Genomic DNA, 25,295 nt, shown 5'->3' with positions numbered 1-25,295 from the left:
TTTTAAATTTTTAACGCGCGATATCACGCGCATGAACCTACGTGCGCGTGCGTTTTTATTTGCTAATATTTTTACCCTTGATCTGAAGTTTACGTGTAGTGAATTTCATTAATATGTGATAATGAATTATGGAGATATGATTGATAATGTGATTTCGCAAAATGGCGTATAAATGTCGTCACGGATGAGTGATCACGCTGGAAAGCTTATTAGGATTAAGTTATATTATTTGAAAGATATTCTGAAATTTTTGTAATCATTGACATTAAACTTTTTGAGATAATTGTTACACAAAATAGTGTACAGAAACAATAAAAAGAAAGAAAAAAACAATAAAGATTTTATACAATAACAATAGGTGATCATTTTATTCTAAATGATCACCTAATTAGAGAACATCTGTGAAACACATTTATATACCACTTTATTAAATTTCAGAATTAGTTTGCAAAATGCATCAATACATATAATTAAGATGAAGACTACTTTAATATGAATGAATATGAATTACAGCAATATAATTTCATTATTAGAGTATTTTGAACCTTCTTAAAATGTGGTAATACTTGCTGACAAACCTTAAGCTCTGTCTACACTATCAATCTTTATGTGACAAAAAACTGTGATGTGCCCCTATATGCACATGATGATGTCATATTACCACCATATTTGGGCACATCAAACATTTTTTGTCAAACTAGTTTTGATAGTGTGGACAGAGCTTTGAAGGCACCAAACAGAAAATTGTATACCTAAATGATTTTTCAAAATATTAATTTCATAGACTTAATGTATATATTAAATTTTCTTTTAATGTAAAGTAACCACTTTGTAATTCAAAGCTAGGCTATCAATTTTGGATGTTAATGGCTGGTCGAACCTACACACTACAGAACCCATGTATCAGTATATATAAGGTTTGACAGAGAGCAACTAATGCTAAATTCTACATTCATTTTTCTAACTGCAAATATTAAAGATCCCCATCAAAAATCATAGTAAGAATTGTTTGATTAAGCTGTGACTTTAAATATCTTGGCTTCAAGGTATCAAAGCAATTCATTCAGAATTGTCATATCTAATTATAATCACTTTATTCATGTATTCTTCTACAGTTAGGTAGATGATGGTAGGATGACCCTAGGCATGCTATATTGTAGACCTACTTTACAGTTGTCATCCATAATTATTGGTTGTAAATATTGTTGCTTATTCATTTATTTGATTTTTAATAATTAAAAGACTGCCATACAATACATGTTTATCCATAAATATGTAAAAAAAACAGGGCCACATGTCATGTCATTATCCAATTAAATTGTATTCACTCAAATTCAAAATATTAATTTATTATTTAATAAATATATAAATCCAGCATTTAATTCATTAGAATTCATTCAAATTCAGTCATCCATGACCATTGCATTTGTTAAACAACAAAACCTATTATTAAATGTAATCACTGAAATTCGCAATGACTTTTTAGCTACCGATGATGAAAATGAGGATGCCTATGGCCTAGTAAGTCAGCAAGTCATTTCATCAAGCCACTCCTCCTCCTGCACTATGCGCAGTGTGTGGCCAGAGTCAACTTCTAGTAGCCTCTATGGCTAGCCTAGGTCTAGCCTAGGCCTAGCTCTTCTTTAGCCTGCATCTCATTAACAACTCATATTTACAATTATCAACACAATCTATACAGAACGCGCATTTTAAAATTTAAAAACATACCTCAACCGAATTCCAAAAACGGTATTTCTATTCAATAACTAGTTACAATACTGTACTTCTTGCAGACGAACTGATGTTCTCTCACCTTCGCAACACAACAAAAAAACCGGACTGTCAACATTTCTTTGGAGATGATCATTAGAGAATAATCGGACGCGGCGGACTGGAACGAAGCACAATAGAATAAAACATATTGCCATTCTTTATTTATTGTTTTTATTAAATTTTGTATTACATTTTACATTCATATAATAATTTATTTATACTGTATTACACTATAGCTTTTTTTTTTTATTTATATCAATATCCATGTTAATAATGTAGTGTTGATAGATGTTGCTAATTTAGTTTTTCTCTCTATGGATCAGTTACGTTACGTTACGCTACGTTCCGACATTCTATCATAGTTTTTCTCTCTATGGATCAGTTACGTTACGTTACGCTACGTTCCGACATTCTATCATCAGTATCAGGCAAATTTTTACATAGCGCCATCATTAAATATTTTATGATCGAATAATCATATAAAAACTTAGTTCACAAATTAGAACTGGGCGGCAATCTCAGTCTAGACAACGGCCCGATTATATTAATAACATTCACGAATCTTCTCCTTTCATGCTCAGCCACATAGGCCTACATTTATTGGCCATTTACAATATTATATATCTTTCACCCAATCGGCCAAAAGGACAATGTTTAGTGTTTTAATCTAATTCATTCTTTATCATTATAATAGGCCTACTTATCATTAATTTTATGATCGAATCATAATTTAAAACTGAGTTCAATACAATTACACAAATTAGGACGGCAATTTTAGTCTAGACAACGGCCCGATTATAATTATTATTATTATAATAAAATTCACACATGATCTTCGGTTATTGTAAAGTTCTCCTTCATGCTCAACCAACCCTATGTTAGTGGCCATATTACCAATAATGCCCATCTTTCTTCACCCGGCCAAAAAGACGACACTTTATGTGTTTAAATCTAATTCTATATTTTATTTATTCTAATAAGGACCCGTTAGTTGCTAAAAAAATACAACTTTTTCGAGGAATCTTTTTTTTTTTCTTTTTTTTATGTGAGGGACCTCTTTGTTTAAAGAATGACTTATGTTTAAAAAAGGTCCATTTTTGTGAATGCCATAATGGTTTGAGTAATGATTTTAAAATCATAATATTGTTATCCACCATCAAACAATTAATTATTATTGTAGAATTTTGGCGGCATACGATCTCTGAGTCTAGAAGAGAATTCTTTTTGGTTGATCCAATAGATCGAAAGTACTAAAAATGGTACTAGGCCTACTTGCTGAGTCTAAAAAGGGGTAACATGCTGTACGTGCAGGCGCCGATATAATGTTTTGATCGGATATCGACGAAATAACCTATAGGCCTATAAATGATTGATCCGAAGTTATTCCACCATAATTGATTTCGCATAGGTTTTATCCTCCATGATCTTAGATTCGATCTTATAAGTAGGCCTACTCGACGGCTCAACGAATCAAGCTGTGTCCGAGATTCACAATCGATTTTTCATGCTTTTACATCGTTTTTTGTTGTTTTTTTAAATTTTCATTATCAACCTCTTGCCTATCCGTGATTGCATCACCTACCAACCTGCACAGTACGATAGACCCTATATTATTTTTTATTAAACCTTATTTATTGTGGGTAACCCAAAACAGCATTATGCTGACAATCAAGGGGCCCTCATATACACATATAAAAAACATAATATGAAAAAAACCGAATGAAGTATGTTTAAACAAATATATACATAAATACAAAATATAGCCCACTATACAAAACGTTGAGGTTTTTCTTTTGGTGTCAAATATTTTTTTAGAGCAGACTTAAACTTGTTTATTGATACGGTACCGCATTTCTTATCTCGTTTGGAGGGTAGCATATTCAGGTAGGTTGGTGCTCTATATAGATGATGAATTATTTAATTACCGAACTGATGAAAAGCAGAAGAGATGCATTGACATTTGATTAATTGTAATAAACGTCACTCCAATTAATTTTGTTCTTAAATCAAAGCTCTCCTCCTCCTCCAATCTGTGGGTGTTAATGTATAACATTCATTATAAATATCCCCCGGAGTCGATTCCTTCTGAATTTATACAATTGCACAATTGTATTAATGTCACTTAGTAAATATTGTCATATAAACGTAATGAATTATTTATCCGTCTAAGTAGAAGATTCAAAAGAGGTTTTTGTTACCGAGTAACATGGCAACATAATTTACTGCAGTAGAAGATCCTGTCCTGCAGTTAATATTCACGGCGGGAATGTACAACGGAATAAACAACTTATCGTACGATTTCACCTGCCGTTAGATGCAAAGTAGGCCTACGAGTTCGAATGATCCATCGCTTGTGATTGGTCGAATCACTTACGTTGCTCTACGTCCTTGTGTTGCGTCTCTGAAGCTTTAGTTCACACTAGGACGTAATGCAAACGAGTTGACCAATCACAAGCGACAGTCCAATAAATCCATAGCTTGTTATTGGTCAAATCACTTACGTTGCGTTACGTCGTTGTGTTGCGTCTCTAGTGGGAACCAAGCATAATAGGAACCAAGCATTTTAGAAAGATACTGTATACAAATCTTACTACCGTTTTTACGACGACAAAACTCAAACTTTATGCGACAACAAAATGTGATGTGCCCATATATGGACATGATGATATATTATATCACTACCATATTTGGGCACGTCACACTTTTATCAAACTAGTTTGATAGTGTGAGCTTAAGACAGCATAAAAATCGTTTTAGAGAAAACAGCTTGAATTCTATAATTGAATACAAACTGAAGTATTTTGATTTTGTATTCAGTAGTCACAATAGATACCACAACACCAGCATAATATTAAAAATTTCCTGTTTATTTTATTTCACTATGCATGAGTGCGGATACACCAATAACATTGAAATGTTATAACATAAATAATACAATACATATGTTTCAAATATATAAAATACAATCTCAGATCATTTTAGCAGGTGTGGCCAGACCCTTATAACACATTTTAGCTTTTGTTGAATAAATTTGTAGTGATGAAATTAAACCCTTAAAATGTCCTACAATCTCAGATCATTTTAGCAGGTGTGGCCAGACCCTTATATAACACATTTTAGCTTTGTTGAATAATTTTGTGATGATGACATTAAACCCTTATATAGATAAGGAGAATGTGACCCACAGAAAAACAAGATTTTTCCTTAACGGCAGATCTAGAGATTTATATAATGGCTATTACCTATTAGGTAAGCGCAAATATTGAAACTGCATTCATACCAAAGCAGATGAAATTCTGCTGACAATGTCCTGTAGGCCTAATTAAAGGGGGCTTGATTTCATGTTGGTGGGACACCTAAACTACTACTAAGACTTTGAACTACATTTTTACATAGGTAGGTAGGAAATAATGTCATAAATAAGCATGTTAAATGAAAGTTTTTAAAAATATACATATATTCATCCATACTAATATCTAACTAATATTAAAAATTATACAGAAAATAGAAACAATTTTATATAAATTTATAACAGTAAAATTATATATTTTTGTTAATATTACAAAAATCTACATTAACGATTCAATAATGTATTTAAGTAGTTGAGTAGGCATAACTAATGTTAATAAAACATCAATAAAATTTTGGTTAAAATTAAGTATATAAAAGTCAAAGTATATGTTTTTAACAAGGCAAGCAAAGTTATGAATACGAAATATTAAATAAAGATTTGATTTTGAAGCAAAAAAACTTGTGCTCGATAATAGAGAAAAAAAAACATTCATAAACACTGGGTAAACATGACTTTACTGCAGTTGATGCAGTAACTACTGCAATAATGTATCCTTTTAGTTTATGTCAAGTCTATGGCAATGAGTCACTGAAAATATAAACATTAGATTTTGCCAGTCCTCGGTTTTGCACAGGTTAAGGGTGTAGTTTGACACGGTCCCTAACATTAACAAAGACATAAAATATCTCATAATCCTAACGATAAAATACAAAGGTTAAAATGTACAATATAGTATAATAAAACTATATAAAACTAAGGGATAAAAATTGTTCTACTGCAGTTACTGCAAAAACTGCATTTTTTACTGCAGTATGTATCGATTAAAATCGGTTGGGGTGGTGCGGAGGGGTGGGGGATAGGGTAGGGGTTGATAGTTGTTTTTTGCCTATATACTTTTCTGTATGTAAATTATTTGTTATATTTTATAATGTTATTGTGAAGGATGCACCTTTGTACTAAGTGTGCCACCGATCTAAAGGTGTAATTCCAAATAAATAAATAAATAAATACTGCAATAAACAATAAACAATGTGTATGATTACCCCCTAAATAATTGCATAAACACAGTAAACAAAATGTAATTACTGCAGTAGAATAATTTTGATATGATACTAATCTGGTTAAAATCTCATAATAAAACAAATGGAAAACTAGAATTTAATTCGTCACTTTGACGAATTATAGGTGATCATTTTTATCATTTTACTGAAATTAATTTTTTTTAAACATGCACGTACGTTAACATACGATCGGAAAATGTTGATGTATGCCATCCTATTATATGCTTATAGTGCTGAGTTGTGCCTATATGCCATATACAATATGTACAGTATATACTGTATATCTATATACAGTGTAGCATAGGTGAAATTACGGGACACACATGTTCTAATTTTTTGGCATGATGACGTTATCAAACTAAACTTTAAGATGACAATTTCGAAAGATAATTAATTGAGCAAAAAAATATAAGATTTGGAAAAAAATTTGGCACGTAGAAGCGCTGTGCGCGCTCTTTGAATTGTGTATAACTTTGACGAAAAATATGAAAAAACTACTTTTTCACTTCAACTGGCCATATGTTAACGTCACAACATCCGATAGGCTTAATTTTTATATGAATTAATATCTACATTTCATCAGCTTTCATAATAAATTATAATCATCAAGGTAACCTTCAATTCTGAAGAGCTGTAAGATATTCAAATTTACTGCGAAGGTGAAATTACACGGCCTACGTTATTCAAGTTTTTACGCGTGATGACGTCATTAAAATGAAGATAGTGTCAACTCATGATAAAGATAATTAATTAAGCAAGCACATACTGAAAGTTGTGCGAAATTCGAGCACACATAACCAAGATGCGCTCTGTTGAATGTGATAATCTACACAAAAAGATAACAAATCCTAATTTTTAAATTCAAGTGGCCATTTGATGACGTCAAAACATTTTGTACGTAAAGTGTGTACATGAATTCATATCTACAACTCAATGGCTTCCAGAATAAGTTAAAAAAATCGGGGGTCATCTTGCATTCTGAAGAATTATTTTCATTTTAAAAAAGACCTATTTTTCACCATTTTCAGAACTTTTGTAAAATTAATATGCGCATTTTGTCATTTTTAACGTGCTCGTATAGCGTTATTTTAAGTCGGAACTGACTCAAATTTGGTGAATGTACTAAGGATGGTGAGTAGAATGAGATTTGTAAAAAAAATTCATATTTTTTACGCTTTTTAAGTATCGCGCGCGCAAAAACGCATTTTTGCGCAGTAATTTATTGAAACACGCAAATGGCCTAATTCATGCTCTAAATTGATCAAAACTTAATTTTGAGCGTTTTAAATTTTTAACGCGCGATATCACGCGCATGAACCTACGTGCGCGTGCGTTTTTATTTGCTAATATTTTTACCCTTGATCTGAAGTTTACGTGTAGTGAATTTCATTAATATGTGATAATGAATTATGGAGATATGATTGATAATGTGATTTCGCAAAATGGCGTATAAATGTCGTCACGGATGAGTGATCACGCTGGAAAGCTTATTAGGATTAAGTTATATTATTTGAAAGATATTCTGAAATTTTTGTAATCATTGACATTAAACTTTTTGAGATAATTGTTACACAAAATAGTGTACAGAAACAATAAAAAGAAAAAAAAAAAAAAGAAAAAAAATAATAACTAGAATTTAATTCGTCACTTTGACGAATTATAGGTGATCATTTTTATCATTTTACTGAAATTAATTTTTTTTAAACATGCACGTACGTTAACATACGATCGGAAAATGTTGATGTATGCCATCCTATTATATGCTTATAGTGCTGAGTTGTGCCTATATGCCATATACAATATGTACAGTATATACTGTATATCTATATACAGTGTAGCATAGGTGAAATTACGGGACACACATGTTCTAATTTTTTGGCATGATGACGTTATCAAACTAAACTTTAAGATGACAATTTCGAAAGATAATTAATTGAGCAAAAAAATATAAGATTTGGAAAAAAATTTGGCACGTAGAAGCGCTGTGCGCGCTCTTTGAATTGTGTATAACTTTGACGAAAAATATGAAAAAACTACTTTTTCACTTCAACTGGCCATATGTTAACGTCACAACATCCGATAGGCTTAATTTTTATATGAATTAATATCTACATTTCATCAGCTTTCATAATAAATTATAATCATCAAGGTAACCTTCAATTCTGAAGAGCTGTAAGATATTCAAATTTACTGCGAAGGTGAAATTACACGGCCTACGTTATTCAAGTTTTTACGCGTGATGACGTCATTAAAATGAAGATAGTGTCAACTCATGATAAAGATAATTAATTAAGCAAGCACATACTGAAAGTTGTGCGAAATTCGAGCACACATAACCAAGATGCGCTCTGTTGAATGTGATAATCTACACAAAAAGATAACAAATCCTAATTTTTAAATTCAAGTGGCCATTTGATGACGTCAAAACATTTTGTACGTAAAGTGTGTACATGAATTCATATCTACAACTCAATGGCTTCCAGAATAAGTTAAAAAAATCGGGGGTCATCTTGCATTCTGAAGAATTATTTTCATTTTAAAAAAGACCTATTTTTCACCATTTTCAGAACTTTTGTAAAATTAATATGCGCATTTTGTCATTTTTAACGTGCTCGTATAGCGTTATTTTAAGTCGGAACTGACTCAAATTTGGTGAATGTACTAAGGATGGTGAGTAGAATGAGATTTGTAAAAAAAATTCATATTTTTTACGCTTTTTAAGTATCGCGCGCGCAAAAACGCATTTTTGCGCAGTAATTTATTGAAACACGCAAATGGCCTAATTCATGCTCTAAATTGATCAAAACTTAATTTTGAGCGTTTTAAATTTTTAACGCGCGATATCACGCGCATGAACCTACGTGCGCGTGCGTTTTTATTTGCTAATATTTTTACCCTTGATCTGAAGTTTACGTGTAGTGAATTTCATTAATATGTGATAATGAATTATGGAGATATGATTGATAATGTGATTTCGCAAAATGGCGTATAAATGTCGTCACGGATGAGTGATCACGCTGGAAAGCTTATTAGGATTAAGTTATATTATTTGAAAGATATTCTGAAATTTTTGTAATCATTGACATTAAACTTTTTGAGATAATTGTTACACAAAATAGTGTACAGAAACAATAAAAAGAAAAAAAAAAAGAAAAATAATAATAAAGATTTTATACAATAACAATAGGTGATCATTTTATTCTAAATGATCACCTAATAAAGATTTTATACAATAACAATAGGTGATCATTTTATTCTAAATGATCACCTAATGAAGCAATTTCGAAAGACAACATGAAAGCAAGACTAGGCCTGCCATAGTCTTTGATAAAATATAAATTATTTCCTTACTTTTTATTTATTTACGCCGCGGCTGTGAGGTCAGAGAATCACAACATACTGTCTTATACTTTCCTTCAGTAAGTTACACTTGCAAAGATGATATACTCATTGTCCATAATGTATTGTTTACATTATTTGCACTAAAAATACAGGCTGCTATAAAAATTTCTTTAGCAAAATAGTTTGTTGAAAATAGAAAATGCTATTCTTGTATGTAGTCTTATAATATTTTATATTTATAAGAATCATAGATAAGTTAAATTAAGTTAATTGCTTTTAGTTAAATAAATTGTAAAACAAAACTTATTTAAGAATTAGCATAGCAAGAACAGCATATTTTGCGCTACTCCCCAGAGCAAAATAAAGACGTGTTAAACAACTTTCTTCGATCAATAAAAATTTGCATAAAACAGAAACAAATAAATGTATGCTGTACACTGTAAAACAAATTGCAATTAGATGCGTGATTCCAGAGAGGCTCAGCAAGCTTGAAGGAATTAATCAGAGAGTTATACTGTAGTATTTTAGTAGGCCTGCCATTAAGAGTATAGTGTGCATTAACGAAAGAAAGGTATTATTTCTGATGTCATCTGTCCATCCAATCAAACCGTTGACCAATTAATTTAGAAAATTCATTATTGTATGGTCTATAAAAATCATGTAGTTTTTTAGATATATAAGGGCTAAGTTGCGCTTTTGGTAAGAAGCCTGGGGTACTTTTTGCGGGGCATGGCCTAGGTTTCCCTTTCATACAAGACCCGTGTCTCTTTTCATCGTAGTAAAACATATCTTTTGTGAAATATGGCTTCAATCCTAGAAACATTTCTACGCGCTTCAGTTCATTGTACGCATCATCTTGAAGATTATCATGGTTAATAATCAAAAACCTATCTCTGGAGTAATATTTCAACCAGTTTTTTAAATGTTTAGAATACAAACTTGTTTGTATTATTTCATTTGACGCATTGACCTCTCCGTTTGGTGTCATGACCAATTTTTCAAATTTGAGGCCTTGAATTTGCCCATCTTTTGACAAGTACTTTGCATGGTTTATTCTTCCCTTTGAATTGCGCCTTTCAGTCAGCTCAGATTCGTGACGGAAATCTGAGATTGCGCGGTCTACTGGATCTCTAACACATAAAATAAATTTAATATCTTCTGGAAGTTCTTCTAATATAAATAACGGTGCATCTTCTGTTACAAAATACCGCGGCGTTTTCTCAAAACTAAATTGGTTTCCAGTTGCAAAGCCCATTCTTGACTTGTAATACGCCGTACCTTTTTCATGATTCCAATCAAAGTAATGAACCTCGTTTCCGAGCGAGTGGCATACTTGCGGATGTTGTTGAAAAAAGAACCCAAATGCGTTTGTTCCGCTCTTTTTCGAACCAATATTAATAACCCTTGGTAACCTCTGTTCGTACCCGAGCTCTTTCATTGTTGGTATCAACACCTTCCATTGTTTTTGAAAAGGTAAATTTCTAAATGTTATATGCTTTGCTTCCTCTATTCTTTTAATTTTTGTAAACAATTTTTGATACAAATCATCACTTATTGTGGAGTACAACTTTTTAATTAGACGTTCAGATCGAGGATCTTTTGTTTCCACTAAATACTCCACAAGATCTTTTTGCTTAGTAGTAGAACTATGATTTAGATACTGTACAGCTGGAGTATCAAGATTTAACTGTTTTGTTTTAACATATTCTCCGTATGATAACTCTCCTGATGTATTATTTTCTCGGTTTCCAGAAGATCGACTTAAAGGCTTATCAAGAAGAGGTTTTTGTATTTTGTTATTTAGAGCAGGATTGCGTAGAATCGCCTTTTTGCGATATGAAAGTCTTTTTCTATCGTTCTGAAAGCCAGCTTCTGTACTGTCATTCAACCGAAGCGATACGTAGGATATCATCAACAGCGTTAAAGCACAGCACGAAAGAATAAGTATCTTCTTATTAATAAGAGACATGTTTCCCAAGTTTTAACTATCAATACCATAAATTGTTAATTGACATGTTATTTAACAGTCTTCATTGTTTCCATTTAGCTAGCAAATTGTTGTTTCCATTTAGCAATCGTCTCCACAATTCCCGTCACCCTTCTCAATAGAAGACACTATACAAACCTGCAAATAATAAAACAAAAAAAACACAATTTAAAAACTCACTCATGTCTTTTCTGTATAATTCCATTAATACTGATAGCACATGGGATTTATATCTCCCTTTTATGACAGACCAATTAGTGTTTGCTTATTGACAACCACCCTTTAGGAGTAGCATTCAAATTTAATTCCCTGAAAATGAAAACGATGGAAATGATGACAAGTGCTTCAACCACGCAAAAATTGTCCAAAACAAATTTCAAAATATCTCAAACAGATTTCAAGACCCTCATCTTGAGTGGTGATGTGTACATCACAAGATTTGTATAATGAATGAATGAAGAAATTTTCTTGAGATTGTGATTTACTGAAAACTAATTTATTACTTTAACTGTAATTCTATATATGAGCATGTGAATCGATACCCAAGAGAATTTTCGAAATAAATTTATGCGTTCTATCAAATTCATAATATGGTATGGTTCGATCAAAAATACTTTAATGTATCTTAGTAAAATACATCTTAAAAGGAAAAAAATACATAGGTTGGAAGTTAAAAAACAGCACCATAAACAAACTTGTAAAAAAAAAGACAGAAATTGCGGTGATTATTAAGATGGAGTTGTGTCTTAAGAAAAAAATTAATAAGGTGGCGTCATTCCAGGATCTAATTGGCAAGAGAAGAAGCAAAATGGAAAATTACACTAACGTTATGACCGATTTTAATCTCATGCTATTAAAGTATAATTCCAATCGAGGATAAATTTAGACTCTGCAGGTTTAAAATCCTATTATTTAAATGAAATTTGTGTATAAATCAAAACTCCCCAATTTTTGGCAAATTTCATACATAGACCCATGGGACTATACTCTCACCGCATTGCTTGTAGGCAAGACACTTTACTTACATTTGCCTCTGTCCATCCAGGTGTATAAAATGGGTACCTGGTTAGATCAAGACACAACTTTGCGCTGATTACTAGCTGCATTATTATGGGAGTATGTTTTCATACATGTATGATCCAAAAAATGACTGGGGTAATAATATGCAGCGCATTGAGAGCTTGCTTATTATGTGCTAAATAAGAATGAACTATTATTATTATTCTGGTCATACAGTCAATTATTATTCAATACTTTATCAGAAAATGGGTTGTTCAATTTAGTATTGATAAACATACTGTGAGTGTAGTATACATTGTATACATTAAGAGGACCTTTAAAAGGTCAAATTGGAATATGATTGTGTCAATGCTTGTCTAGTCACACATAGTCACTACTTTGGTTGTTGGCAGGCTGTGAATCAATTACTGTACTTACATTTACGGACCTACAAGAAATTAGGCTATGTATAATCAATGACTTTAACAAAATGTATCTTGAGAAGTAGTTATGAATTTTTAAACAAATCTGACATTGTCAAGATAAGCAAAAGCAAACTAGAATGGGAAGGTTTGATCTGGAATTGTTAAAATGTGAGAACATTAAAAATGTGTAACTGTTTAATTTGTCTTTTTTTGGCAAAAATGAATAACATTTAAAGCTCTGTCTACACTATCAAACTTTATGTGACAGCAAAATATGATGTGCCCATATATGGACATGATATTGTATGCCCAAATATGGTAGCATGATACCATCATGTCCATATATGGGCACATCACACTTTTTTGTCAGATAAAGTTTGATAGTGTAGACAAGGCTTAAAACTATAAATGGCTTTATTCACAGTTTGATTTTGATGATTTTTAAATATCTTGAATTAAGCAAAAGCCCAGATTTTTAATCTAATATGCACTACCATAAAAAGGTACTCAGTCTTCATGGAATCTGCTTCAAGATAAAATAATTCTATTTAAATAATTAACCGCAAAATACTAATAAATTCTATAAAAGCACCTAATGTATCATTCCTTTAAATTTAAACTCAAAATTGTGACACAACATGTCAATCGTAATTTCCTGTACAACAGATATTTTATGATTAATGTAAAATAAGCGTCAAAATGATCTATTTTTCATCATTTGCAACCATACATAAGGCAGTAATGAAAAATAAATGCAATGGCGATACGGTTGGGGGAAAAAGAGGGTATATTGGTGGGGGTTTAGATGGTGTAGACAACTGGATTTTAAAATATATTTTAAAAGAATGTAATATGTAATTTTATTAAATTATTATCAGGTGAGTGAGATATTCCAAATAATAGTTCATTTTTTAATATTCCTAATTCCCTAGCTATTGTCTTTTTTATATGCCTTAAAATTGTTTCCGTAACCAGAGGCAATTCCAGCTCAATACATATGACACGCCATGTGTGCCAAAATGTTTACCTTTTTAGCAATATTAAGCTGAATTTCCATCTACTGTACCTGTAGAACTAGCTTCTAAAATTGGAAAAGCATTTTGCCAAGTTGTTCCATTTTGGCTGTTATATTGGAATCTCTTACAATGCAATAGATTTAACTAGTTTGCAATTATAAATATGGCCATTCATTCATCAAATGTTTATTTCACATTTTTTACTAATTTGATTTTGCTTACATTTTAAAAATGAATTCACAATCTACTGTAAGGTGTTTGTGTTATGTAGTTCAAAATCTAACTACATAATAATTTTATGCAATGAATTATTCATAAGCTTAATGAATACTAAACACTATTGAATAAAACAGTATCTTCATTTACATTATACAGACGATACCGTTAATTAAAATATTCAAATAGTCATGTTTTTTTATTATCGGAACTTTTATCTTTATTATGTATTACTGTAGGCAATATATCTACAAACACGATTGTGTATTAAAATGAGTGTGTTTCATTTTTCAATGGTTTAGGGTAAAGAAATTGTAATGCAGATAGGATAATTATGGCTTATAAAAAAATCATTTGTTGAATAATTCATTTAAATTGCTCTGTTAAATGCAGTAATATTAATGAAATAGAAAGATATTTTACTTTGAAGTCTTAATGAAACAGAAACAATTTTAAATCTAAGTTTGAACAATTATCATTACAATACAATAACGAATCTAATGATAAAACTAGAATTTAATTCGTCACTTTGACGAATTATAGGTGATCATTTTTATCATTTTACTGAAATTAATTTTTTTTAAACATGCACGTACGTTAACATACGATCGGAAAATGTTGATGTATGCCATCCTATTATATGCTTATAGTGCTGAGTTGTGCCTATATGCCATATACAATATGTACAGTATATACTGTATATCTATATACAGTGTAGCATAGGTGAAATTACGGGACACACATGTTCTAATTTTTTGGCATGATGACGTTATCAAACTAAACTTTAAGATGACAATTTCGAAAGATAATTAATTGAGCAAAAAAATATAAGATTTGGAAAAAAATTTGGCACGTAGAAGCGCTGTGCGCGCTCTTTGAATTGTGTATAACTTTGACGAAAAATATGAAAAAACTACTTTTTCACTTCAACTGGCCATATGTTAACGTCACAACATCCGATAGGCTTAATTTTTATATGAATTAATATCTACATTTCATCAGCTTTCATAATAAATTATAATCATCAAGGTAACCTTCAATTCTGAAGAGCTGTAAGATATTCAAATTTACTGCGAAGGTGAAATTACACGGCCTACGTTATTCAAGTTTTTACGCGTGATGACGTCATTAAAATGAAGATAGTGTCAACTCATGATAAAGATAATTAATTAAGCAAGCACATACTGAAAGTTGTGCGAAATTCGAGCACACATAACCAAGATGCGCTCTGTTGAATGTGATAATCTACACAAAAAGATAACAAATCCTAATTTTTAAATTCAAGTGGCCATTTGATGACGTCAAAACATTTTGTACGTAAAATGTGTACATGAATTCATATCTACAACTCAATGGCTTCCAGAATAAGTTAAAAAAATCGGGGGTCATCTTGCATTCTGAAGAATTATTTTCATTTTAAAAAAGACCTATTTTTCACCATTTTCAGAACTTTTGTAAAATTAATGTGCGCATTTTGTCATTTTTAACGTGCTCGTATAGCGTTATTTTAAGTCGGAACTGACTCAAATTTGGTGAATGTACTAAGGATGGTGAGTAGAATGAGATTTGTAAAAAAAATTCATGTTTTTTACGCTTTTTAAGTATCGCGCGCGCAAAAACACATTTTTGCGCAGTAATTTTTTGAAACACGCAAATGGCCTAATTCATGCTCTAAATTGATCAAAACTTAGTTTTGAGCGTTTTAAATTTTTAACGCGCGATATCACGCGCATGAACCTACGTGCGCGTGCGTTTTTATTTGCTAATATTTTTACCCTTGATCTGAAGTTTACGTGTAGTGAATTTCATTAATATGTGATAATGAATTATGGAGATATGATTGATAATGTGATTTCGCAAAATGGCGTATAAATGTCGTCACGGATGAGTGATCACGCTGGAAAGCTTATTAGGATTAAGTTATATTATTTGAAAGATATTCTGAAATTTTTGTAATCATTGATATTAAACTTTTTGAGATAATTGTTACACAAAATAGTGTACAGAAACAATAAAAAGACTAGACATGAAACTCGTCACTTTGACGAGTTAGTTATCCGCACCACGACAAACGCCACGTTCACATCATACGTTGGAATATTGCACACAGATAAATATTATGGCATTATGACAAGAACTGAAGAATATGATATGCTGTTAGTGCTGAATTCTGTCAATGTTGTGTCATATAGCATATACATGCAAACAGTATAATCTGTATACATATTACATACAGTGTAGAATAGGTGAAATTACGGGACCCCCCCGTTTATTCCTATTTTTAACATGGCGACAGTATCAAAATGAAACACTAAGATAGCAATTTCGGAAGGATATTATCTCAGTAACAACATATTAACATGTAGAAGAAATTTGAATACGTAAAATATAGATGCGCGCTCTTTTAAATGTGATGAACTATGACGCAAAAGATGAAAATACAATTTTTTTTGTTCAACTGGCCATATGATGACGTCACAACGTCGGATTGGAAAAATTTTGATATGAATTCGTATTTACAATACAATAGCTTCCAGAAAACGTTTTAATCATGATTACCGCTTTTTATTCTGACGAGCTATAACAGATTGAAAGTTACTGTAAAGATGAAAATAAGTGACCCACGTTATTTACATTTTTAGACATGATGACGTCAAAAAAATTAAAATATTTTTAACCCATGCGAAAGGTAGTTGATTAACCTAAAAAATATCAAAATCTGGGTTAAAATGAAAAACGGATAAGCGAAGATGCGCTCTATTAAATGTGATGCTCTATGACAAAAGATACAAAAATCCTATATTTTATATTCGCATGGCCATACGATGACGTCACAATGTCCTGTTAGCAATATTGATGCATGATACGATATCTACAACTCATCATCTTCCAGAATACGTAATAAAAATAACTTTTACCGTTTAGTTTAGAAACTACGACTGTTTTAAAAAAGGTATAATTTTGACAAATTTTAAGGAATTTTTGAACTTTTTCATCAAAAACGTACGTAAATTATCCAATTCAACGTGCTGGTATGACGTTAATTTTAAGTCGAAATTGTTTAAAAGTTGGTAAAATTACTTGAAAAGGCTGGAAAAACATAAATCGCGCGGAAAAAATTGTTTTTAACGCTACGTGCGCACCGCGCGCGTACAAATTTGCGCACGCGTGGGAATTTTTTACATGCTTAAAATGACATGAAACGCGTAGAAAGTTGATTAGAAATTAATTTTGCGCATTCTGAAATTTTAAACGCGCGTGCGCGCGTAACTTCGTGTAAAACATGCCATTTTTTTCTCACAGTCAGTTAGCGCAAGATATAACTTAAACTTTTTCTAAGTTTCAAATTAAAATGTTATATGGTTTTCGATCTATGTTAAATACGCGAAATTCATAAAAACGCGCGTAAGTCACGTTGCGCAACTATGACGTCATTCACAATAGCGGGTGCACAACTTCACGTGAACGCCCACATGTTGACAAAGTTATAAAATGTTATGTTTACACGTTTTTGAGTTACGCGTGACACAAAAATGACAGAAAGAAAGAAGAATACAGAAAAAAAAAAAAAAGATGATGAAACAGGACAGTTACAAGGAGTTATCCGCTAAATGCGGATAACTAAAAAAAAAAAACTAGACATGTAACTCGTCACTTTGACGAGTTTGGTTTTCCGCCGCGCAAGTGGTGCAACATGAACGTGTAACGACGTACCTTACCGTACCGAACATTAAGGGGATAGGTTGAGGACAAAAGGAAGTGTCCACGTTGGCATTATGACCTGAACTGAAGAATATGATATGTTTTTATTGCTGAATTCTATTATTTTGATTCATATATAGTATACACAGTATAATCTGTATCCATATCACATACAGTGTAGAATAGGTGAAATTACGGGACCCGCTATTTATTGCAATTTTTAACATGTTGACGGTTTTAAAATGAAACGCGAAGGTAGCATTTCCGAAAAGAAATTATCTCAGCAACAACGTATTAGCGTGTAGAAGAAATTTGAATACGTGAAATATTGATGCGCGCTCTTTTAAATGCAATGAATTATGACGAAAAAGATGAAAATACGACTTTTTTCATTTAACTGGCCATATGATGACGTCACAACATCCGATTGGCAAAATTTTCACATGATTTCGTATCTAAAATCCAATAGCTTCCAGAAAACGTTTTAATCGTGATTATCAAATTTTATTCTTACGAGCTATAACAGATTAAAATTTACTGTAAAGATGAAATTAATGCCACACGTAATTTAAATTTTTAGGATTGATGACGTCAAAAAAATTAAAATATTTATAATTCATGCGAAAGACAGTTGATTGACCTAGACAATATCAAAATTTGGGTGAAAATGGAAAACGGATAAGTGGAGATGCGCTCTATTAAATGTGATGAGCTATGACGAAAGATACAAAAATCCTAAATTTTATATTAGCGTGGCAATACGATGACGTCACAATGTCCGGTTAGCCATATTAATATATGATCCGATATCTACAACTCATTAACTTCCAGAAAATGTCATCCACAAAAAGTTGACCGTCTAGTTTAGAAATTACGACTGTTTAAAAAAAGGCATATTTTAAACGAATTTTTTAACCTTTTCATAAAAAACGCGCGCAAATTGTCCAATTCGACGTGCTCGTATGACGTATCTTTAAGTCGAAATTGTTTAAAATTTGGTAAAATTACTAGAAAAGGCTGGAAAAACATAAATCACGCGAAAAAAATACGTTTTCAATGCTACGTGCGCACCGCACACGTAAAAATGTGCGCACGCGTGGGAATTTTTGACATGCTTAAAACGACATGAAACGCGTAGAAAGTTGATTATAAATTAATTTTGCGCATTTTGAAATTTTAAATGCGCGTGCGCGCGTAACTTTGTGTAAAACACGCAATTTTTTTTCCACAGAAAGTTAGCGCATAATATAAATTAAACTTTTGCAAAGTTTCAAGTTGAAATGTTATTTGGTTGTCGAGCTATGTTAAATACGAGAAAATCGTTAAATCGCGCGTACGTCACGTTGCGCAATTGTAAGCATCATGAAAAGCTTCGCTTGACGACGTTACATAAATGTCAAAATGTCAACATAGTTAAAAAAATGTTATGTTTGCAAGTTTTAGAGAAAAGCGTTACACAAAAATCATACAGAAAGAAAGAAGATGAAAAAAAAGATGATGATGATGATGATGATTTCGTACAATCACAAGAGGTTTTCCTGCAACTTCGTTGCGGAAAACCAATAAATAATAATAAAGATTTTATACAATAACAATAGGTGATCATTTTATTCTAAATGATCACCTAATAATTTAAAAATCATCATTTTTAAAATGACAAACATGTCTATGATAATTGTTATTTAATAACAATATATTACAATAATTTCCGTATAAAATAATGTATTATACATAATTAAATTTAAATTGAATTAATACAATTATTGATATATTAAACAGATTAATTTTAGAATGCCATATAAAAATTGTTTTAGAACATTGGTTGTTTACATTACAGTGATGTTTTTAATAATAGCCTATGTATTGTATCCTGTGTATTATGTACAGTATGTTTTAGTTTATTCAGAGATATAAAACGATATCATAAAATATAACCTTAGTCATACAGCAGCTAATCTAGAGATCTCTATTAGTTCCGACTTGAAGGAAGGCACAGTATGATACAATTCTTCATACACTTATTACTTCAGTCATTTTTTTGTTGTTAAGAAGATTCATGTGTCGATCTATTATTTTTTGGCAGGCTTGCTCGTTTTAATTCCTTCATTTTAAACAGTATTTTTATTACAAGCATTTTCAAAAATACTATCATTGTTTATAGTAATACAGTATACAATAAAGATAGAATATGACTTTTCTCAATACAAGAGAATTTATTGTATAATGTAATAATGTGTAATAATATTTAATGTACTGTATTATTTCATAATAATAGGCTCTATAAAAAGCCTAATTTTGCACTTTTTTTGCTGTAGTGTCAATTAAATAAGAATGAGACAAGCCCATTAATTTTGGTGACATACGAATGCCAAGGGGGAGAGTCCAGCCACCCTCTAAATTTTAATCATGTATCGGATCCGCCACTGTCCCTCTTGCTCCATTTTTATCTAAATAGCTTACATAAATTGTGCACAATTCTCAAGCCTGCAAATACATACAAAAATATGAAGATTTATTTGTTCATATTTTTTGCTGACTGACATTTAGTGAATGTTTAATAGTACCTGTAAGTTTAATCGATGATACTACAAGAACTCTAAGAATCCAATAAAAAAATAAAATATTAATCAATGTAACTGTACAGTATGAAGATGAGACTAGATTTGAAATGATAGACTAAAAAAAAACCTACAGAATTTATAGCAGTACAAGGTAATAATAAAAGAAATAGGATTTGTTGTCCTTAAGAATTTGAACCAGATTTCTGGAAGAAAATTGTTCAAAAATGACTAGATGAATATTGTTGTTATATAATCAATCAAATGTCCATTAAAACATACATTTTTTATGATTAACACACATAATGGTTTAAAACACAGAAAGGCATTTAGTAATGTAGAGTATTCTTAAAGTTATTTGAGTAATTATAACATACAGTAATAAATGACGACGGCAATCAATCACATAAAAACATTATTTGTGAAAATATAATGTACCAAATGTTAACATCTGAAACGAATGTCTGAAATGATTATCTTGATGTGCAATAAAAACTATGTATGACAAAGCAATTTAAGGCAAAATGTAAAGATTAAAATATTAATCTTACATTCAAATACTTTATTATTTAATCTTAAAAATATTAATACACAATATTTGTAATAATTCAATATTTTAAATAGACACTCAACCTTTTAAATAGACAATCAACATTTTAAATAGACAATCAACCTTTTAAATAGACTTGAATCAACAAATAGCCAACTGAGCATTTTAAATTGAAAATGAGCATTTTCAATACACAAGTGTATAGAAAGGACAACAAAATATTTTTTTGTTCGAAATACTGTAAATTAAATTGTAGACATACACCAAGCGCAATGTTGGAAATACCTTACACAGCAACTATCTGCAAACATAAAATTACCTTTCTGATATCAAGTAACCGAAACATATGGCGGCAAAGATAACCAAGACGCTCAAATCAAATGAATACTCTCCCTTTTCCTGTAAGCACTTATCAGTACTACTTTCCTTTGAGATCATAATCCTGTAATGTTATCTTACAGATCGTTATCCTGCATTTTATCACCTTGATTTTGAAAGAAATAAATACTAATTAACAGCTATACTTTTGAAACCTGTCCTCAAGTTCCTGTCCTACCTATCCTGTTTCTTGATAGAAATGGTGTTGAGTATTTCATAGAATTCTGTGTAGGCAGATACAGTTACATACTGTACACATAGCTTTAACAATGGCAAATTATTTTTAGACCAAATTCCTCCTCCATGTGCAGTACAATAATAAAAAAATGACTTTCACATTTTGTTAACTGTATAAACTTAATAACAAATAAATCATTAATTTTCCGAATAAGTTTAACATAATATTTGCATGATTTTGAAGAATATTATTATTTTAAAAAAGCTTGAAAAAAATATAGATAAAATACCTTCCGAATTTAATGCTTCTCAATCAAGACTTCTGCTGTCAAGCCGTCAAGTCTACTTACTTCCATTACAAAGCTACCTGTATGATCTGTATCTTAATATTCTATTCTAATCTGTGGCTTTCCTTTGTACAGTAAGGAAGTTTATACTAGACACACCTTTAACAACACTCAATTGAAAGTTAATATTGTGAAAATAAACCCAAAAATCTATTGTTGTCGATGCACCCAGCCAATCAATGATTAAATACTTCAAACATATGGTCAAACCATGGAATTCTTCTAATTCTATAGTCAAACAGAAAAGTTATGTCCACTGGTTTAGCATGTAGAATACTAAAGTCATTCATGCATTTTTTAAACAAATATGACTATTATTTTAAGAGTAATGTTTCACTGAACAGGGCTTTAAAAAGTTGAAAACAACAAGGGGTGTAGGTGTCATGGCATTAAGACCCAGTTCTTCACCTAAAAACTAGGTAGCCATGTACAGTATATTAGAATTCTTTTTTATGGCTTGGAAGTACGTTCAGAGTGGTTTGAATGAGTTTTTCCCCCACTTAAAATCAAAAGAATATTATATTTGCGGCATACAGAATGCGGGCTAGGAAAATCTACAACATACTAGCATAGTGGTCTAGCTGATCAACAAAATGTATGGAAAAGGTTGAGACAAAATGCATTATTATCATTTATAAAGAAAATATTAATGCTGTATGAGACACAACTCTGGTGTTTAGATTAATCATTGAGTTCTCTCCTGTGGTATTGTGAGATGAGTGACCGTTGTAATTATAATAGGTGTGTTGAAGATGGCCTGACAAGATGGAACATTTTTAATTTTCATTCTCAGTTCAAGGATACATTCAAGAAACAGATTTAAAATCTTGAGAAGAACGGATAACTTGTCACATTAAAAAAAATATAATGTCACTCTGCACAAAATTTAAAACCATGTATGAGCAGTTACTGATACTGATATTATTTGTCCATAGTAATATAAATGGAATACATTTGAAACTGACATGAAATATAAAAAAAAGATATACAGTACTATACAAATTCAGAAGATTACAACAAAATACACAAAAATACATAATTAAACACTAGGTTATGTATAATACATACAGATTAAAAGCTTTTATCATAAAATTATTAAAACTATTAGAAATACAATATTAAAAAGGAAGAATTGCACAATGATATGTTAACACTACAGTTTCCTATCTTTTTTTGCCGTGAGTTTATCAAATGTATGACGTTGGCTATAAAGGCATAACGGGATCGGTTTGTCTTAGGGACACAGAGCCTACCACTACGGGATCGAATAAACTGATCATTTAGGGGATAACTGACATCACCCATAAAACGCAAAGCAGCCTGTATTGATCTAATTCATCCAGGCAGATTGGCATATCGCCTATAAGTTTACCAGCTCTTTTTACAATTTGATTTAGCCTTTTTTTCATCTTTCTTATATAAATTACCATAGTTACAAATCAGACAGTAAGATAATACACTTTGGATCGTCGTCGTATAAAACAACTTCATAATAGTGATATCAATATTGAGCGTTTTCATTTTTCGCAATATATAAATTCTTTGAGATGATTTACCAACTAATTTATCTGTGTTTGTCTTCCAGTTAAGTTTATGATCAATGATACATCCTAAATATGTATATTCTTCTACCATATTAATTTCTTCTCCATTTATAAGTCAAGTTAAGTATCATTTATTGTCATTTGTTTTTTTAAAAAAAACATAGAAATTCTACTGGAATCAAAGGTTCACATTCTTTCCTATAATCAATTACAACTTCTTTAGTTTTAGTTGCATTTAATTTCAGGTTGTTATCCTCACTCCACTTAAGTTTAATCGGTTATTATCATTTCCCTATAACTATTTTCATCTGCATTGGTAATATAGCCAGTCAAGACGGTATCGTCAGCATTATTATTATGTAGCAAAGATACTTAAAAACACAATAAATTACATTGGACTATAGTTTAAAAATAAAATACAATATCAATTGTTGTTGAGCTAACTGTACAGTATTGGGACACCCCAATAGTATCATTCATATTATGTATTTTGCATAATTTTTTTCTCAGAAAAATCTACAATTACAAGGATGGGATATAAGACTACAGATTTTTGAATTTGTGTTATTATTTTTATTTGACAATATTTCGGGCGACTCTATCTTGTAATTTAATATCATCAAAAGATTGAATATTGCCTGCTCGGCTATTTAGGCATTATTTTAGATTAATTACATTTACTGGTTAATGGAGAGCATAAATAATGGATTGTTAATGCATAAATTGCTAGTATTTGTCTGCATACTTTACAAAGAAATTTAATGATTTTAAAGTAGGCTACTATATAAAGATGATAGTCTGGTTGGTACATGGTAGCTACATACTGTACTGTAGTAGCTTTTTTATTATTTTTTGACTAAACTGTATAAACTTTTAAACATAATATAGTAATTAATGGTTTTTCTTATTAATTTAAGTGTTTTACACACCTTTATTTTGTAGTTCTTAGATGAAGAACAGTTGATTATGGTATACAGATGGGTAAGCTTTAGGATGTTGGTTAGCCAGACAGATGGAGTAAAAGTCATTAAAAAAGAAAAGACGTTGCAGAGATAATTGTTTTTATTCCGTATAATTTCAAAATTTGTTTTTATACATAATAAAATGCTTTTCTGCAATATCACATTCACAATTTACTTTGTACATTTGTAGGATGGCCAGTGGGTATTGAATACAATTTAAAAAAAAGGATATATCAGGATCATTAATATCATATTAAAACAAACAATTTTTTAAACAATATTTATGCAGATCTTTGTAGACCTAGGCCTAGGTTAGCCTAGAAAGAGAACCTGATAGAGTTATTTTTTAAAATAGTTAATTCATACTACTGTATAATTTATAAATAAGTAATATTTATTACTAGGCCCTAATAATACATTATAATTATTATCATGTCAAGAAATAGGTATTAAATTTGCCGAAAATATACTCCACTTTTAATAAAACCACAACATGACATATAATATATAGGCCTACATACAAACATTAGTAAATATCTTGTTGGTTGCCTACTGTCTGTACACAGTAAGGGCGAACTGACCTTTATTTGGAATTATGAAGACAGCGGGAAGTCTTGTTCCCTTCCTACATAATACATTGTCTAGCTAGGAGAAGGTAATAGGCCTAACTAGACTAAGTCTCTACTCTCCTAGATGTATTCGAGAAATAAACAAGAATGTATTAAGGTATCCCCTTTGTAAATAATTTGTTAAAAGGCTTATATTAAACTATTGAAGAAATACTACACTTACCTCTGTTGGATCAAACACTGTAGACATATATCATAATACAATAATTGATTATAAACTTCGATTTACAACATTCTTTCTTATTTCTTTCATCACACACACGTCGTCTCTATTATTTTTATAGTCATCTTAGTCTCCAAATGTTGACCATAGAACCGATAGGATATGAATTGAACT

The 25,295-nt window shown here is 30.9% G+C and overlaps 2 protein-coding genes across 2 annotated transcripts in view; both read right to left on the bottom strand.

Moving 5' to 3' along the window:
• LOC144841008 (uncharacterized) overlaps nucleotides 1-1,828 on the bottom strand; it is a 75,569-nt gene extending 73,741 nt beyond the window's left edge. The window contains exon 1 of the mRNA XM_078697149.1: nucleotides 1,729-1,828. The gene's annotated coding sequence lies outside the window, so the exon portion shown is untranslated. The remainder of the gene's footprint in view (nucleotides 1-1,728) is intronic.
• Nucleotides 1,829-4,639: 2,811 nt separating this feature from the next.
• On the bottom strand, nucleotides 4,640-25,227 carry LOC144840359 (heparan sulfate glucosamine 3-O-sulfotransferase 5-like). Its single transcript, XM_078696148.1, has 3 exons — nucleotides 25,122-25,227; nucleotides 9,395-11,593; nucleotides 4,640-6,216 (listed from the first exon to the last, which is right to left on the bottom strand). The coding sequence occupies exon 2, from the start codon at nucleotides 11,435-11,437 to the stop codon at nucleotides 10,055-10,057; it is 1,383 nt and encodes a 460-aa protein (XP_078552274.1). The 5' UTR covers nucleotides 11,438-11,593; nucleotides 25,122-25,227; the 3' UTR covers nucleotides 4,640-6,216; nucleotides 9,395-10,054.
• Nucleotides 25,228-25,295: the final 68 nt, after the last annotated feature.

The sequence above is a fragment of the Antedon bifida genome, chromosome 4, assembly GCF_963402885.1.
Source record: "Antedon bifida chromosome 4, ecAntBifi1.1, whole genome shotgun sequence".
NCBI lineage: Eukaryota > Metazoa > Echinodermata > Crinoidea > Comatulida > Antedonidae > Antedon > Antedon bifida.
Note: the sequence above shows the minus strand (reverse complement) of the source record. Positions and strands in the feature narration are given on the sequence as shown.

Bases quoted from the DNA above. Each gene is read 5' to 3' on its own strand.
- LOC144840359 (XM_078696148.1), bottom strand. From the start codon at position 11,437: ATGTCTCTTATTAATAAGAAGATACTTATTCTTTCGTGCTGTGCTTTA.